Below are 18,970 nucleotides of genomic sequence, written 5' to 3' on the forward strand. Positions count from 1 at the left end.
CATGGATCTTTGTGTGATGGAGGTCAGCATCTTAGAATTGCTCTTTTTAGGTGTAGTTCCCCAAGCCTTGGGGATGTTGGTCTCTTCTCCCAGGCAGCCAGTACCAGAACAAGAGGACACAGTCTCAGGCTGCACCAGGGGAGGTTTAGGTTGGCTGTTAAGAAGAAGTTCTATACAGAGGGAGTGATTGCCCATTGGAATGGGCTGCCTGGGGAGGTGGTGGAGTCACCATCATTGGGGGTGTTCAGGAGGAGACTTGATGGGGTGCTTGGTGCCATGGTTTAGTTGTTGGATTGGTTGATGAGTTGGACACGATGACCTTGAAGGTCTCTTCCAACCTGGATTATTATTCTTATTATACATGTCTCAAAATTTTGTGAGAAGAGTTGCTTCAAAGTCTAAGAGAAAACACTAATTTTATCAGCAGCCATTTGGGCTTAACTTCCCTCCCCCCATATTTTAAAGCGAGAATTGTGCACAGGTAACTTCAGTTTTCTCCTTTGCCTTCTCTCGGGGCACTAACACAGCAACTGGTTACTTTTTAAGGGAAATGAGATTCAATTAGAGACTGGCTTCTGCTGTTCAGTGCTTTGCAAGTTGGTATCCAGCTTTAATATGATTCTTAATTAAAACTTTTTGAGGTACCAGAGTAATAGGCAGTGGTGATGTAGCCTGTCTCCTGTGCTGCGTCCTACAGCATGGGAGAAAGGAGGGGAAAGCAAGCTGAACGTTGAAATGTTCATAGAATCATGGAATGGTTTGGGTGGGAAGGGCCCTTTCAAGGTCAGCTAGTCCAACCCCCCTGCAGACAGCAGGGACTTCTGCAACTAGATCAGGTTGCTCAGAGCCCCAAACAACCTGACCTACAATGGTTCCTGGCACAGGGCATCTCCCAACCCTCTGGGCAACCTGGGCCAGGGTCTCAGCACCCTCAGTGGCAAACATTTCTTCCTTCTCTCCAGTCTGAATGTCCCTTTTTTAGTTCAAACCCATCACTCTCTGTCCTGTCAGTCCCTGCTCAGAAATTAATCCTGGGGGGAAACTTCAACCCACCACACCATCTTATATGCCCCCTTTAAGTACGTTTGGCTGTGTAATCTCATATGCTGCAGTATTGTCTCACTTGAAGCTAATTAAATAGCAAAAGTTTGTTTTTAGTGGACAACTAAGCTCTTCAGTAGCAGGTGATAACTTAGAGCATGTGGAAAATAGATCACTTTACAGTTCTGTTAAGGTACAGAAATAGAATTAAAAGGAGAAAAAAAAACTTTGAGGAAAGCATGCAGCTATTTTTCACCTAAATAAAAGACAAAAAAACTTCTTTGGTGTGAGGGTGCTGGAGCCCATGAGTAGGCTGCCTGGAGAGGTTGTGGAGTCTCTTCTGGAGAGATTCCAAACCTGCCTGGCCATTGTGATCCTGGGCAACCTGCTGTGGGTGCCCCTGCTTTAGCAGGGAGATTGAACTGAATGATCCCCACAGGTCCCTTCCAACCCCCACTGTGCTGGGATTCTGGGATTGTGACAATAATTGGTTTTAATCAAGCAGTGCTGAAGTTGGCTGAAACATAGGAAGAAATAATGCCTGTTGATGCAGTAGAGTATTAAAATTGCTGCAAGCAAACATCAAACACTGGATGTAAGAATGTAGGTCTTGAAATTATGTCCCCTGCTGTTAAGAGGTTCTGTAAGCTGCTCCTGGAAGCTGCTGCTTTATCCGTGTTGCAATGTGAGTACATTCATTGCATTCCAGGTGCATTCTTCTCCAGCTTTCCTTCAAAACTGACTTCCAAAAGCTACATCTGCTTCATGCAGGTATTTTAGATGTTTCAAAAGTAAGTAGAGCTTCCTTCTCTGGTTTGCTGCTGGAAGAGAATGGCTAAAAGGATTCTTATTTAGTGAACTCCTAATTTAGAAATCCCTAATCAAATTATTTATGTAACCATTGCTTTTTTTCCCCTCCTTTTCCCCCTCCCTCCCCCCATTATTTATTTAAAAACATGTTTTCTTTTTAAAATCACTGGGGGAGGGGAAATCAACATTGTGGTTGTGAAGCTTCCAGATGCTGAGTCTTCTTGGTCCTAATTTCCACCCCCATCCCCCCACCCCCCCCTTTTCTTTTTTTAATACACAGAACCAATCTTTCAGGCTATTACTGAGTGCTCTTTAAGTTGTTATATTTTGATTATAATGAAGTAGAGCTTTTGTGTTGCTTGTTGGAGAGATGCTAACAGGACATACTGTGTTTAGCAAGCTCCTTGGCCAGCTGTGTCTTGTGGCTGGCCTGGGCTGTGCTGAAGCTTATTGCATAGGAATTAGCTCTTCTGTCAGCCAGTTGAAAGGCTTAGTTAAGGATAAGGACATTCCTAATAAAGAGTAAATTTGTCTGGCAATGACCCTCTCCCAAATAGCTGAAAAGAATTGTTTTTGTTATTAGCCTTAGGTATAAGCTGTTTGTCTTCAGAGAGGCAGATTGTTTTGTACCCAGAGATTGTCTAAACTGGTATTTCTGCAATTACCTGTCATAAGAATCATGCTGCTGCATAGCTCTGTGAAAATAATTCCCATCTGCAAAGATAAATCCACCAGGGACAATTAAGTTTGAGCGTGGCTGAAAAAAAATCTCGAGGTTCCAAGAACCAAAGAGAAGATTACTCCTGTGTCAGCAACCTTATTTAATACCAAAAGCAGTAATTCCATTCACCTAGTGAATAAAAATTCTCTTGAGAATGGTGAAACTTTTGTTATGGATTAAGATAAAAATGGGACTTACTTTAAATCAAGTACAGTTCAGCTGTGACTAAAGTCCTGGCAGGCTTTCTCCAACAAATGAGTTAGATAATGGTTGGACTCCATGATCTTTCAGGTCTTGTCCAACCAAAACAATTCTCTGACTCCAAATCTAGCTGTTGCTGGAGGAGCAGGTTCCTGCCCCAGCTGCCCACCCCGCTTCTCTGCTATATGACAGTGTAATGATGTGCAGCCAGGGCAGGACACAAGCATGGTTAAAAAAATAAATCATTAAAACCAAGAAAAATCAGTTAATCCCCCAGATTGCAGTGTTCCAGCACCAAAGGGGCATTCTGGGTAGATGGGCACACGGTCTGCTCTGGTGAATCTCTCTGCCAGAGGAAATAACCTCTAGGGAAAAGGGTGGAGTGGTCTTGGAGGGCAACTGCCTACGCTAATTAGCCAGGTTAGATGTGTCAAGGCTTTTGGGAGATGTTTCCCATGTATGATAGCAGAGCAAAATACCACAGGCATCTGCAAAAACCATAAGACAACTTTTAACACATGGGGATTCTATTAAGCATTCCAAACTCTGCCTGTTGTTAGGAGCAGCCACTTCAGTGGGGCTCGAGCTGTCTCACTGTTTGCTTTTGCATTAGCCTTTCACTCTCCAGTGAATTTTGTTATGGTGCATTTTCCTGTCTCCAGTAAGCAACAGACATCTCTGAGAGCTTGGTGCAGGATTAGGTGGAGGCTTCAGAACTGTGGGCTGGAAGGACAGTTTGGATTTAGTAGTGCTCATGTGTGAAACAACATGCTCTGACCTTACTAAAACATTAAATTTGAAGATGGTCAAGTTTCACCGGCACAACAGATAGAAGCAAGCAGTGTTTGCCAAGAGCAGATAAGGATACTCTTCTTTGTGCTAGCTGATCTGTGGAATTAAGAATGAAATGGTTATGGGATACTTGGTAAGTTGGTACATGAGCTGAGTGCAGAAGGATGGCAGGAGGAAAGTCACAGACTTGTTTCAGTTGGAAAAAAACCTCCAAGATCATTAAGTCCAACTGTCAACGTGACCATGGCTATTAAATCATGTCCTAAAGGGCCATGGCCACGTGTTTCTTGAACACCTCCAGGGATTGTGGCTCCACTACCTCCCTGGGCAGCCTGTTCCAATGCCTGGCCTCTCTTGCAGGAAAGAAATTTTTCCTGATATCCAACCCAAACTTCCCCTACCATGCTTTCAGGCCCTTTCTTCTTGTTCTGTCACCTGATACTAAGGAGAAGAGAGCGACCCTCACCTCAATCCAACTGCCTGTCAGGGAGTTGGGGAGAGCAATGAGGTCTCCCCTCAGCTTCCTCTTCTTCTTAGTAAACAACCCCAGTTCCCTCAGCCTCTCCTTAGCTGACCTGTTCTCCAGACCCTTCCCCAAGTTTGTTGTCCTTCTCTGGACATGCTCCAGCCCCTCAATGTCTTTCTTGTAGGGAGGGGCCCAAGACTGAACACAAGATTCAGGATGTGACCCCACCAGTGGTACAGGAGCACTATCACTTCTCTACTTCTGCTGGTCACACTATCCCTGATGCAGGCCAGGATGCTGTTGGCTGCCTTGGCCACTGGGGCACACACTCTCTCATTTAAATGGCTGTCAACCAGCAACTCCTGGTCCTTTTCCACCAGACAACTTTCTAGCAGGACCTCCTGCCCAGAAGCCCGTTAGATTCAACTGTTGCAATGTTTAGATGATCCTGAAGGTGTTTAAAAAGCTGTGTAGATGTGATGCTTGGGGATGTCGCTTGGTGGACTTGATAGAGTAGGGTTAATGCTCGAACTCCACGATCTTGAAGGCCTTTTCCACCGTTAAGTGGTTGTGTGGTTCGTCGCTCCCAGAGATTCCTAGTGTTAGCAAGTGCTTGAATGTGAGCTTCATCACCTGGGGAGGTAGGTTCAAGGGTCACAATGTTTTTATTAACAGATAGGCAGCCATATCATTCACAAGGAAGTGTATTGTTTGTGAGCATGCTAAAGTAAATAACACCTGATGACTTCATCTTGATAGCACACGTTCTCCGCTGCCGTGGGAAGAAATATGTTACCTGGTGGGAAATCAGGAATGCAGTGTGGGCTTCCTTAAGGTCAAACATCCATGGAGATAGCAGCAGTTGGTCAGTCCAGGCTATTTTTGATGCTTACAATATTTGGACATCATTTTGTTGACATCTTTTTAACGGATTCAAATCGTCTTTTTATTGCTGGTGTAGATTTGGCTTTACAAATCCAACATGTTCTTTATGAGCACTGATACACTGTGTAAATAGAGGGGTTCTTTGATTAAGAAAAACTCTATCTCCTCACTTGGATATCAAAAGGCAAATAAGATTTGTCCCTGCTGTTGGTTTGTGCCTGTTCTTTTAGTGCTTCCCTGCTTGCCAAAGATCACAGAATGGTAGGGGTTGGAAAGGAACTCTGCAAATCAGAGTCCAACCCCCCTGCCAAGGCAGGTCTGCCTAGAGAAGGTCACACAGGTGGAGTCACTGTCCCTGGAGGTGTTCAAGAAGCTTATGGATGTGGCACTTTGGGACATGATTTAATGGCTATGGTGGTGCTGGGTTGATGGTTGGACTTGATGATCTTCCAACCCAAATAGTTCTGTGTTTCTATGATATTGTCAATATGAGACTTTGTATTCATCCAGCTGGAAGTCAAAGAATTTATTGCCATTAGGGATGCCCGCAGAGCAGTCATCGGTAAATAGTTGTGTTTACAAGCTTGACTTTGAACTGGCAACTTGTTCCTCTCCCAGTTTTAACCCCTTCAGCATTGCTGTCCTGAGCTGTGTATGGCAAATGGTAAATCTACAGAATGGGGGCTGGGAGAGGGTTGGAAGAGCCCTCTGCAGATCATTGAGTACAACTCCTCTGCCAAGGCAGGTCCATCTAAAGAAGGTCACACAGGAACACTTGCTGCAGGTGTGTTTTGAATGTGTACAGAGATGGAGACTCTACCATCTCTCTGGTCAGCCTGCTCCAGTGCTCCATCACCCTTCAATTAAAGAAGCTCCTCCTCATGTTTAGATGGAACTTCTTGTGTTCACATTTGTGCCCATTGCCTCTTATCCTGTTGCAGGCCACCACTGGAAAAAAAACAACCTGGTCCTATCCTCCTGACCCCCACCCTTAAGTATTGAATAAAAAACACACCAAAACACCTTTATTTAGAATAAACCAAACCAGGTTGGAAGAGACCTTCAAGATCATCGTGTCCAACCCATCAACCAATCCAACCCACCTAAACAACTAACCCATGGCACCAAGCACCCCATCAAGTCTCCTCCTGAACACCTCCAGTGATGGTGACTCCACCACCTCCCTGGGCAGCCCATTCCAATGGGCAATCACTCTCTCTGTGTAGAACTTCTTCCTAACATCCAACCTAAACCTCCCCTGGCGCAGCCTGAGACTCTGTCCTCTTGTTCTGGTACTGGGTGCCTGGGAGAAGAGACCAACCTCTGCCTGTCTACAACCTCCCTTCAGGTAGTTGTAGAGACCAATAAGGTCACCCCTGAGTCTCCTCTTCTCCAGGCTAAGCAACCCCAGCTCCCTCAGCCTCTCCTCATAGGGCTTGTGTTCCAAGCCCCTCACCAACTTCGTTGCCCTTCTCTGGACTCGTTCCAGCAAGTCAATCTCCTTCCTAAACTGAGGGGCCCAGAACTGGACACAGGACTCAAGGTGTGGCCTAACGAGTGCAGTGTACAGGGGCAGAATGACCTCCCTGCTCCTGCTGGCCACACTGTTCCTGATGCAGGCCAGGATGCCATTGGCCCTCTTGGCTGCCTGGGCACACTGCAGGCTCATGTTCAGCCTACCATTGCCCAGTATCCCCAGGTCCCTCTCTGCCTGGCTGCTCTCCAGCCACTCTGACCCCAGCCATTGATCAGCATTGATGAGATCCCTTGATAAATAAGCCCTAATTTTCCCACCCTTTCCTCCTACGAGAGATGTCCCAGTCCCCTCAGCATCCTCTTGGCCGCTCTAGGAGACAGATGAGTTTTTCACTGCGAACAGCAGTAGCCCCCTTAGAGCTTGTAAGCATGCTGCATATTTATGAGCGTTCTCCTGTGCCTTTGCCTCCCCCTCCATTTTGAGTTACAGTGACTTCAACCTTTGAGTGTTTTGGTGGCGTTAGACAAACGCAGGAAGTTACAGCCTGTCATCGCACCGCTTGAGCTCCCCTGAATTGGGCCTTTCACTCCCTCTCGCAGGGCTCTTTTTATTCGCTAAACCGATTTCAATTTTTATAGTTTAGCCTTGATAGCTTCCCGGTGTGAGCCTTCCAGATAGGATTTAGGAGTAGGGGAATGTGCCTTTCATAAATGATGGGAACCTTTTTTTCCCCTCCGTGATTTCCTAGCCTCACAAACCTCAAACGTCTGCGCACCCCAGAGTTTAGTCTGCGTCGTTTGGAGAGCTCCTGGAGCTCAGGTCCAGCTTTCTTCTCCAGAAGATTTATAGCAGGGGTTAAAGAGGCTGCTGGTAGTGTGCAAGAACTCTCCTGTATTTTTACAGCTGGGTGTTGGAGGCATACTGAGATTAATTCAAAACCATTTCCATACTAATGTAATACTTCCTAGTTGCTTTCGGTAGGAAAAAAAGCAACCCCAGAACAATTTAGATTTTATTTGGTTTTATTTATTTTTCCAAACTCTCCTTTGGAAGTGCATTCTGGAATTCCTCACATAGTAGTGTCTTTGTTTTGTGAGGGGCATGTTTCCACTTGGCGTTGTCCTTGAGAGCAGCATTAGAACTTGGCCAGGGCGAATGTGTCCGCACTGTCAGAGCGAACTGCGGCCAAAGCTCATCCCTCCGGAGGGTCCCAAAGGTGCTGGGCAGGGTGTCAGCGTGAAGGCTTCTTTGGTGGAGTGTTCAGAAGAGCACAAGAGTGTAGACAGGAGGATTTTCTGTCTCATGCAGTATCACCAAGGTGGGAAGAGACCTCAAAGATCATCGAGTCCAACCTGTCACCCAAGACCTCATGACTAGACCATGGCACCAAGTGCCACGTCCAATCCCCTCTTGAACACCTCCAGGGACGGTGACTCCACCACCTCCCTGGGCAGCCCATTCCAATGATGAATGGCTCTCTCAGTGAAGAACTTTCTCCTCACCTCAAACCTAAACTTCCCCACAGCTTGAGGCTGTGTCCTCTTGTTCTGGTGATGCTTCACCTTTGAAGTGACTTGTTGCAGTGCTTGACCTCTTCCCTAATAATGAGTCTTAATTTCAGAGGCTGTTAGCAGATTATTGTAGCTTGAAATCGTGCCAGGGGAGGTTTAGGTTGGATACCAGGAAAAATTAGGAAGAGTGGTCAGGTATTGGAACAGACTGCCCAGGGAGGTGGTGGAGTCACCATCCCTGGAGGTGTTCAAGAGGTGTGTGGCCATAGCATTTTGGGACATGGTTTAATGGCCATGGTGGTGTTGGGTTGATGGTTGGACTCAATGATCTCAGAGGGCTTTTCCAATCAGAGCAATTCTGTGACTCTATTTCTAATCACTGTATTTCTGATACCAGAAGAAACTTCCTGTCAGGGTCTTAAACTGCTGAATATAAGTGAGTGACCAACCCTCCAGTATCTGTTTTCATTTCTTCTTCTTTCTCCTTTTTCTCTCTTCATCTTTGAACCAAAATTTGAGGTGATTTTCTTTTGTCTTTTGCTTCCCCCCCTCCCCCTTAAGCCTCATGTTAATGGTTAAGAGAATTATGAAGGCCCTGTTGTCTAGCTCTAGGCGGTAAATGCGGTGTGGTACCTAGCCAAACACTCCTTGTTGTGCTGGCAGAGCTTCTGAATGTGTTTTGGAGCTTATTCACAGCTTCTAGTTATCATAAACAGCCGGAAAGAACTTGTTAAATTTGCCAGATAGATCCCGGGGCTGATTACTGGAGACGGAGAAATACCCTTTCTAGAAAGCATTCATCACGTTGTGGGGACTGTTCAAGCTGCTGTTGATGGATGAGTGTGCTGCTCTGAAGACACTATCTTGTGGTGCTGGTGCTTGTGATAAATTCTCAGTGTTGTCCGTCATGCTTTCCTGGGGGACACTGCACAGTTTCTTTTAAAACATAAACAGAAGTCACAGTCTCCCGCCATCCCAGCGTGGTGGGGGTTGGAGCAGACCTCAGGAGATCATTCAGTCCAACCCCCTGCTAAAGCAGGGCCACCCACAGCAACTTGCACAGGATCACAGTGTCTAGGTGGGTTTGGAATCCCTCTAGAAAAGGAGACTCCACAACCTTTCTGGGCAGCCTGCTCCAGGGCTCCAGCACCCTCACACCAAAGAATTTTCTTCTTGTCTTCATCTGGAACCTCCTGGGTTCCAGTTTGTGCCTGTTGCTCCTTGTCCTGTCACTGGGCATCACTGACAAGATTCTGGCCTCATCCTCTTGCTCCCTACCCTTTATCTCTTGCTGAGCATTGAGCAGATCCCCTCTCAAGCTGCTCTTCTCCAGGCTCAACAGTCCCAGGGCTCTCAGCCTTTCCTCCTCAGAGAGATGTTCCAAACCCCACTTTGTAACCTCCCCTGAACTCTCTTCAGTAGTTCCTGGTCTCTCTTGAACTGGGGAGCCCAGAACTAGACCCAGAATTCCAGGTATGACTGACTGTAACTATCTGCTGCCTGGTTTTTACCTCTCAGCAAGTCCTCCCCTTCAAAAACTGGGACAAAAAGGTGAAGGCTCACGGTCTGTGGTGTTGGATCTCAGCAGATAACCTGTATCTGATCCTTTCTTGAGCAGCTGGACTTAGAGTTCATCTTCTGCATTCCAAACCAGTGTTTCAGCCCCCATGTATTTTTCTAGTCTAGAAATGATACTCTCTGCCTGAATCCACTTAGCTTTCCAGTTGCACTTCCTCTAAATGATGTGCCAGTGACACCAATCACACAGGGTTGTTGGAGGGATTTCTTACTCAGAGACACCACCACATAGATTTTATTTGGTTTTAAACTGAGTTCCCAACCTTTGTAGGTGAGTGAGGCAAGGTCCAGTTCCTGAAAGCCCTTTTCTTTGGTCTGACCTGTTAACCTGTGCTGAGAACTGGACTTCTCTCTGCAGGAATCTGCCAGACCTGAGCATCTTTCCTGGATGAGTGTCATGACTGGGCTGGGGTGGGAATCCATTCTTTAGATATAAAGACTTATCTCTGCTGGTTTCTTTGCAGAGAGAAATCAAAGTAGATGGTACTTCAGCTGGCTGCTTTATTAGAAGTTCAGGTTCCAGGTAAAGTATTTATTCTGGATGCTTCAGAGCATTCAGGGAGCAGAATGGTCCTGTTGTGTGGCACAGCCACATGTCTCCAACCAAACCTGCTTGTTTATTGAGAGAACTTGGTGAGTCAGGAGCTACAGAACATTCATTGAAGTTGCAGCCTGGTGGTTTGTATTTAATGGTTCTTTTGTGGGTGTCTTTGAGAAAACCCTTGTTCTTTCCTTACCTCCTAAGTCTCTACATGCAATTTTTTTTCCTTTGAGGAGCTTGAGCAATTTTTATTTCTGTTGGCTTGTAAAAAAAAGCGTAGCAACTTCTTGGAAAGACAAAGCTGTAGGTAGAACATCCTTCCCTATTGGTAGGCACCAGGGAGAAGTAGGTGGATGATGTGCGATGCCACACGTAGATTCCTTTTGCGTCCTTAAGCTTCCCAACTTCATTGGCTGTCTGAAGCAGGTGTAGAGCAGGAAACCATCCTTGTTTCCAGGTGAGTTGCTCAAGAACGTTTCCTCAACACACAGAAAAAGGGGATGCACCTTTTTGTGTGGCTGCAGCATGAGCCCATCAAATGGTTTGGTTCACGCAACTTGGCAGGAGAAGAGTGGCACAGATATTGAAACAAGCAACTGGGAGGTGGGAAAAGAAGCTGATCTCTTTGCTCTCATGAACCTTCTGCCTCCAGCCCCACCTTAAGACAGCAAAATGCCCTGATGGCTTTGGAGAGGGAGGGGCTGTGGTCAGCATCCTTGGGTGGGGGGCCCTGGGCTGAAGGAGGAGCATACATCAGGAGCCAGACAATCCCCATGACTAATGCAGCTTCTTGGGAGGAACACGTGGCTGTGTTGTGGAGCAGGAAATGTCAGATCTGTGTTTATAGATTAGAGTTACCTTCTAAACTCTGAAGGTCTTTAGGGTGAGTCAAAATAGAAATACTCTCTGTTAAACTGAGATAAGGGGAGTTTCTGTAAAGCTTGTTCTTACTCTTCTACACCTTGAACAGGTTCTCTGCCATCCTCATCTTCTCTCTGCATTTTAAGTGTTTCCTCAGTGTGGCAGGTACCAAAATGCACAACAACATCTGAACATGTGAACTCTTGGGACTGGGATTTGCTGGATCTGAAACTGGCTTGCAGTCAGCTTGCTGTGTTCCTCAAGCAAAGTTAGGCAGAGTGGAAGTAGCTCAACCTTTTTGTAGACTCATGGAATTGTTTTGACTGTAAAAAACCCTCTAAGAGCATCAAGTCCAACCTTCAACCCACCACCACACCTACTAAACCATGGCTCAGTGTGCCATGTCCACATGTTTCTTGAACACCTCCAGGGATGGGAACTCCGCCACCTCCCTGGGCAGCCTGTTCCAATGCCTGACCACTCTTGCAGGAAAGACATTTTTCCTAGTATCCAACCTAAACCTCCCGAGGCACAGTTTCAGGCCATTTCCTCTCATTCTATCACTTGAGACTAGGGAGAAGAGACCAACCCCCACCTCACTCCAGCCTCCTTTCAGGGAGTTGTAGAGAGCAATCAGGTCTCCCTCTCAGCCTCCTCTTCTCCAGATGAAACGACCCCAGCTCCCTCAGCTGCTTCTCTTAAGGCTGATTCTTTAGAACCTTCACCAGCTTTGTTGCCCTTCTGGAGTTTTTGTAGCTCAATACCATCCATTTCTTCTACACCAGCATGATGTTTGTTGGAAGATGTAGATGAGCACACAGCTAAGCACCGTCTTGCCTGTAGCTGCAGTTTCCAAGCTCTCTTTCAGTCTGTCTTGCAGCTGTGTACATCCTCTTAGTTTTGTTTGCTTGAGAATGTTTTTTTTCCCCCCCTTTTCTTTTTCTTTTTGATGTTATCTCTTTGTTTTGTTTTGCTGTTTCTTTTGTGCTAGGAAGGAAAACCCCAAACATTTTGCCAGCTTTGGTAAACAACCAGAGGCAGGGGCAGTTATTTGCCTTGTGGATATTTGCTGTTGTTGGGAGCCAGGCTCTTTGTGGAAGGTTTTGTAGCTCGCTGCAGCTGCAGGTGTACTGCTGTGAGTGATCTTTTTTACTTCTCCACTTCAGGCAACAGGGGAAAAAAAAGAGAGAGAGAAAGGAAAAAAAAACCACCAAGACTTGTGCCCAAAGGCTTTGTGCCTTTGCCCTTCAGCTTTGCTGGTGGAACTGAGCCAGCAAAGGGTTTGAATTTTGATGAGGTGAGATGTGATGGGGGACCATGAAAAAGATAAATTGCAGCGTTTTGGTGTGTATTTACTGTGTGTTTGACAGTACTCGGGCTGTTTCCCGGCTATAATTATCCCCCCCCCCATTCTAAGATTAGGGTAACAGTGTGACACAGGCCAAGGGCTTGTAGCCTGGGTAGTGCTTGTAGAAGCTGGTGGCACTTCTGCTGGTGGAGCTGGGTTGTGGCCTCAAATAAAACACAACTGGGGTGGAGGAGGGGAGAGGAATTTCCACGTTCAGATTGCAGTGACGTGGTGCCAGCACGGCTGCCTGTTGGGCTCTGCTTCCCCCTGCCACTGATTGACATGATCCACTGGCACAAGCCTAGGGATGGGGGGGTGTCCTTGTCAGGAATTACTTCTTTTTTGTTTGTGGAAGAAAGATTTATCAATGAAGGATGAAATAGTAATAAACTCACAAGCCTTCGTGGCTGGTTTTTGCCTGGCTGCAGTTTTGATCTTTGTAAATTTGTGCCCTCAACGCTGCAAACAAAAATAGAATCACAGAATTGTTTTAGTTGGAAAAGACCTCTAAGATTGTTGAATCCAGCCTTCAGCCTGTGACTGCCATGGCCACTAAGCTGTGTCCCTGTGTGCCATCTCCACACATGTCTTGGACACCTCCAGGGATGAGGTGAGGCATTCAGCAGGGTGGGGTTTTGGTGGTTTAGTTCCAGTTTTGGGCTACACGATGGACCCTGCTTGCTTTGTGCTTATTTCTACCTTGCCTATGCCTTCAACAAATGGAAAACACCTAACATGTAGCAGGAGCTTTGCTGGTAGATCAAGTATTTCTCAATCCTCTGTGTTTTGTGCACTGTGGGTCTAGGAGTTTATTATAAAACAAGAAGAGAGTGAAGCTCTCAGAGGTTCTGGCTGGTCAGGAAGTGACTTTTAACGGTGATAGTGGCAGGCATGAAAGCTTTCAGCTCTTAACTACTCATTCCATTGAAGGAATGTTTGTAAAACATTATAAATAGTGTTGTTCCATGTTTCAGATCTATTTGTTTCACTTTCCTTTCAGCTGTCAACACTTCAGATTGTAGCTGAGATGCCTTATTCTTTTAAGACGTCTCTGTTTCTCACGAAGTACCTCATCTGTTCTCATTAGTAGCTCTGTGACAGTCCCCGAGTTAAAAGTGTGAAGCAGGTTCTTGGGATATTCAGAGAAACAAATGCCAGCAAACTCCTGTTAAATCCAAAATGTTTGTGATGATCTGCAGCTAGTTTTGACTAAGGTTTGCAACAAGTTCTGTTGGAATGATTCAAGGGAGCAGAAATTTTGTGGCAAGTGTAGTTAAATCTATCTGGGTGCCACATTAAATAGATGAATCATCTAATTTGGGGCTTTTGAATAACAGGACTTATTTCAGCAGGGGGAAGTACCCCTCGTGGATACCTCTGCATAGGAGATCTCTTGCAGGTGCTGGAGGTTTGAGGAAGCAGCAGGAGGTTTGGGCTGGCTTTGCTAAAGCCAGAGATACCCTTCTAATAGTAGCACTTCTTATAGTGCCTTCTAATATTAGCACTTCAGGTTCAAGAATTAATGTGAAAATAACTGGAATAATGTGTGAGAGTGAAAACTTTGCCCAGCTCAAAGAGCTGGAGAGGGTGGGAGCATTTGTACTCTGGCAAATAGTATGTCATAGTTTGGTTATTCCCCCTTTGGTGGCTGGGATATGGCAGAGCCCTGGCATGCTGAATTAGCTGGTTAAGTCCCAGTTGTCATAGAATAACAAACTGGTTTGGATGGGAAGGGGTCTGTAAAGGTCATCTAGCCCAATCCCCCTGCAGTCAGCAGGGCCATCTGCAACTAGAGAAGGTTGCTCAGATCCCCAACCAACCTGACCTGGAATGGTTTCAGGTGTAGGACATCTCCTACCTCTCAGGGCAAGCTGGGCCAGTGTCTCATTACCCTCAGTGTCAAACATTTCTCCCTTCTCCCCAGTCTCAATCTCCCTCTTTTAGTTTAAGCCCCTTGTCCTGCCACAACAGGCCCTAATACAAAGTCTGTCCCCAGCTTTGTTCTCAGCCCCTTTAAGCCACTGAAAGGCCACCAGAAAGTCTCCTTGGAGCCTTCTCCAGGCTGAGCAAGCCCAACATTTTCATCCTGGCCTCACAGCAGAGGGCTTCCAGCCCTCACATCATTTCTGTGGCCTCCTCTGGTCCCATTTCAACAGGTCCATGTCTCTGCTGTGCTGAGGACTCCGGAGTTGGCCCCAGCACTGCAGGTGGGATCTCAGCAGAGCAGGAGGGGAGAATCTTGTCCCTCCCCCTGCTGCCCATGGTGCTAGGGATCAGCCCAGGACACAGCCAGGGCTGGGCTGGGAGTGTTTGGTGCCAGCTCATGTCCAGCTTTGCACTCCCAGCACCCCTAATTCCTTCTCCACAGAGATGCTTTTCATCCCTTCATCTTCCAATGTGGCTTGATACTGGAGTTGTCCCAACCAAGGCGCAAAGCCTTGCACTTGGCCTTGTTGAACCTCATGAGGTTCATGTGGGCCCACTTCTCAAGCTTGTCCAGATCCCCCTGGGTGACATCCTCATGCATGTCAACTGCAAACTTCACATGTATATACATACAGACTTCAAAAGTGATTCAGAATTTGAGCTTTGAGGTTGACTACAAAATGTTCAGGGTGGTTAATGGTTTCCTACAGAGGATCTTGATAGCCAGTTGTGGCAATGGGTTCCAGCCATGTCACTTGCTTGTGATTTCTTGGGAATGCCAAATTCTGCAGTAGTATCATTTCAGCTTGGCCTTGTGATGGTGAAGGAGCTGCTGTCAAGCCCTGAAATCAGTGGAAATCAGGCTTGTGAGTTGATTTTCTGGCTCCTTCTTGACTGATGGGGCTGTACTTGGTGCACAGCAGCTGGTTTCACTGCTTTGCATGGTGTTTTTTTTCCCTTCCTGAAGAGGTGAAACCATTTACAAGTCTTACCAGTTTAATTCATGAGACCATATTGGGAGAGTAAAAGACTGTGTAAATGAAGGTGCTAATTAATAGAAGGCAAAGCCCTACTCCCCCATCCAAAACAGAACATGCAGCTGTGATATGAGAAGGGAGGAAGTGGAAGCAGAAGTTTCCTTTAACTCATTCATGGTCATGTAGGGTTGAACACAACTCAGGTGGTAATTTTTCAGCCTCTTGTTAACAGTAATTTCTCTCCCTTTCTTTCAGACTGGGGGGATTAGTTATGCTGCAAAAAGTGAGGCAGGAGCTTGAAGTGAAGAGGGTTCTAGAGTCAAGCATTGGCACAGCTTCGACATGAGCCAGCAATGTGCTCAGGTGGCCAAGAAGGCCAACAGCATCCTGGCATGGATCAGGAGTAGTCTGGCCAGCAGGACCAGGGAAGAGATTGTTCCCCTGTGCTCTGCACTGGTGAGGCCACAGCTTGAATCCTGGGTTTAGTTTTGGTCCCCTCACTCCGAGGTGGACATCGAGTGGCTGGAGCAGGTCCAGAGGAGGGCAACAAATCTGGTGAAGGGTCTGGAAAACAGGTCTGATGAGGGAGCCAGAGTTGTTTAGTCTGGAGAAGGGGAGGCTGAGGGGAGACCTTATTGATCTCTACAACTCCCTGAAAGACAGTTGGAGTGAGGTGGGGGTTGGTCTCTTCTCTATGGTATGAGGTGTTAGAGAGGAAATGGTCTCAAGCTGCACTGTGGGAGGTCTAGGTTGGGTATGACAAATAATTTCTTTCCTGCAAGAGTGATCAGGCATTGGAACAGGCTACCCAGGGTGGTGGTAGAGTCATCATCTCTGGAAGTGTCAGGAAATGTGTGGACATGGCAGCTGGGGATGCATTTCAATGGCCATGGTTGTCTTAGGTTGAAGGTTGGACTTGATGATCTTAGAGGTCTTTTCCAACCCAAACAATTCTGTGATGGAGACTCCACCACCTTTCTGAGCATCCTGGTCCAGTGCTCCATCACCCTTCCATTAAAGAAGTTCCTCATGTTTAGATGGAACTTCAGATCTTCAAGGTTGTGCCCTTTACCACTTCTGTCTCTGGGCACCACTGAAAAAAAGCCTGGTCTCATCCTCCTGACACTCACCTTTGAAGTATTGGTCAACATTGAGCTTCCCCTACTTAGTCTTCTCCTCCCTTGAATAATAGCTGGTAGCAGCTTCTGGAAGCCGCTCCATCTCTGCAAACTGGCACTGGTTTTACCGTAGAGACCAGATAATCAGTGGGGCAAGAGGGGTGGTGAATGGTGTGCCTTTAAAAACCGTATGCTTAATGGGCTTAAGCTAGTTTCTAATGTTAGTGGTTAAGATGCTGCCTCTGGAATACTAATTATGATATTTTTTTCCCCCGCTTTGTTTCTTTCAAGCAAATGGTTATGAGCCTTCGAGTTTCCGAACTGCAAGTGCTGCTGGGTTACGCGGGGCGGAACAAGCACGGCCGAAAACACGAACTGCTGACAAAAGCACTGCATTTGTTAAAGGCTGGCTGCAGCCCTGCTGTCCAAATGAAAATCAAAGAACTCTACAGGCGAAGGTTCCCCCAGAAAATCATGACACCTGCAGACTTATCTATCCCCAGCGTACACTCGAGCTCCATGCCAGCAGCTTTGTCTCCGTCTACCATTCCACAGCTCAGTTACGATGGCCACCCAGCCACGTCACCATTGCTTCCTGTTTCACTTCTGGGACCTAAACATGAACTGGAACTCCCCCATCTCACATCTGCGCTCCACCCTGTCCATCCTGACATCAAACTGCAGAAATTACCTTTTTATGACTTGTTGGATGAGCTGATCAAACCCACCAGCCTAGGTAAGGCTGCAAAGCTTCTGATGCCATTTCGGCTCTTTTGGGTTTAAAGGGTAACGGAATGAATTCAGCTGCTCATGCAGCAACTGGTTAAATATTGCATCACAGCAGTGTTTAGAGAATTGCTATTTTTGGTAACTTTTGGAACAGATTGTTCTAGATGGAGAGACATCTTACGTAACACTCATTAGTTGCTTTAGCTGAGCCACTAAATATGCCTCAAAGATCCTTTATATTGAAGGGGTGAGTTTGACAGGAAACAAACTAAACCTTAGAAAGAGGAGAAAACTTGTCTGCTTTTAGTAGTTCTTAATAAACCTTAGAGAGTTTAATGACTTAAATACCAAACAAAACCATCCCTAAATCCATCCAGCCCCTACAAAAGCTTCTCATACATGCTGGGAAGGAATGCCGGGCTGGGTATTTGCTGTGCTGAATGTTATGAAGTTGAGGAAAGGCTTGTGGTTCTCTTGCAGTTGTGGCTACTTGTCTTTTAAACTGTCTTTTTTGTGTTGAAGGTTTAAATCACTTGTGTAGCTGCTGAGAATAATCTGCTGCTTACAGAGCATTATGTAAGAGTGCGTGAGTTTGCTGGCTCTGACTCCATGCAGCACTTAACAGCGTGGTTAACTTTTAATACTCTTAAAGACTGCCAGAATACAATAGTCCTGTTGATTTCTGGAGGGGCTGCTTGTATGTTGAAACCTTCTGTTGTCTTGAAAGCCTGGGAGAGATTCACTGTGTGAGAATTAGCTGGGAGGTGGAGATTTGTGAGAGTAGATAGGAGGAGATGGTGGGTGAGTGAAAACAACTCCTTTGCAAAAGAGATCTCCTGTAAACAAAAATGAGCAGGTATTACACACCAAGAGTCTGAACAGCTACAGGAGTGGAGGAGGCTGGCGCAGAATCATAGAATTGTTTTGGTCTGAAAAGACCTTTAAGATCATCAAGTTCAACCATTCTCTAGCTCTACCAAGACTGGTGCTCAACCATGTCCCTCAGCACCACCTCTCTCTGGCTTTTAAACACCTCCAGGAACGGGGATTCAACTGCCTCCATGGGGAGCCTGCTCCAGGGTTTGAGAACCTTTTCAGTGAAGAATTTTCTTCTAATATCCAACCTAAACCTCCCCTGGTACACCTTGAGGCTGTTTCCTCTCGTCTTGCCACTTGTTACTAGGGAGATGATACCACCCCCCACCTGGCTCCAACCTCCTCTCAGGCAGTTGTAGAGAGGCAGAAGGTCTCCCTACCATGTGAGCGGTGGTCTACAGATGTCTGAAGCATGCTGCAGAGTTGTTTGCATATATTTTTTGGTTGGTTTAGCTGTTATAACTGAGACATTGAGGGAAAACCAGCTTTTGGCAATCCCATGTTCTGGTTCAGGTATTTTTAAGAGGTATTTTCTGTCTGTTTAGCTTTAATTTAAGCCTTAATTGATTAATAAGCATTCCATGCAATGCTGGTGGTATAGGATAATTAGGTACTTGGGATGTATCTCATCACTTTTACATGATAAATACTTAACAATAATGCTGCAATTTCACTAAGACATTCCAATGCAGGAATTATGGGATGCATTTATCCCTAGATGTGGTAAGAACCCTTTGCTGTCAGTTCCGTGCCTGACAAACTGGCCCCTAGTGAAGAGATCATAAGTCACAGTCTGTCATGTCTTGTTGCTTGAGGAGTTTATATACAATGGGATGGGTTTTTTTTTCTCCCCTCTTTGTGGATTTTGAATGTCAGGGTAAGAAAATAGAAGTGGATGAAATTCCAACCAGATTAATTTTTAAGCAATTTTTGTCCTTTCAGGGTATGGTTGGGTGGGGGAGGGGGTATGTTGTTTTGCATGTGAACCCAGTCTGAAGATGACTTTCTGTCTGTCTGAAGCAGTGCTATTAAAAAGCTATTTTTCTTGTGCTTTTTGGGTGAAGAGAGAGCTTCAGTGTCTGTGCATATGAGGAATAGAATAGGATAGAATA

General features: G+C 46.1%; 1 protein-coding gene across 2 annotated transcripts in view; it reads left to right on the forward strand.

The window, feature by feature from the left end:
* PIAS1 (protein inhibitor of activated STAT 1) overlaps window positions 1-18,970 on the forward strand; it is an 84,098-nt gene that overhangs the window by 16,022 nt on the left and 49,106 nt on the right. For both annotated transcript variants that reach the window (XM_068143550.1, XM_068143551.1), the window contains exon 2: window positions 16,545-16,989. In XM_068143550.1, coding sequence (XP_067999651.1) covers window positions 16,545-16,989 — 445 coding nt within the window. The remainder of the gene's footprint in view (window positions 1-16,544; window positions 16,990-18,970) is intronic.

The sequence above is a fragment of the Melanerpes formicivorus genome, unplaced genomic scaffold (genome assembly GCF_026170545.1).
Source record: "Melanerpes formicivorus ecotype bairdi unplaced genomic scaffold, bMelFor1.0.p_v2 SCAF_10, whole genome shotgun sequence".
NCBI classification, from domain to species: domain Eukaryota; kingdom Metazoa; phylum Chordata; class Aves; order Piciformes; family Picidae; genus Melanerpes; species Melanerpes formicivorus.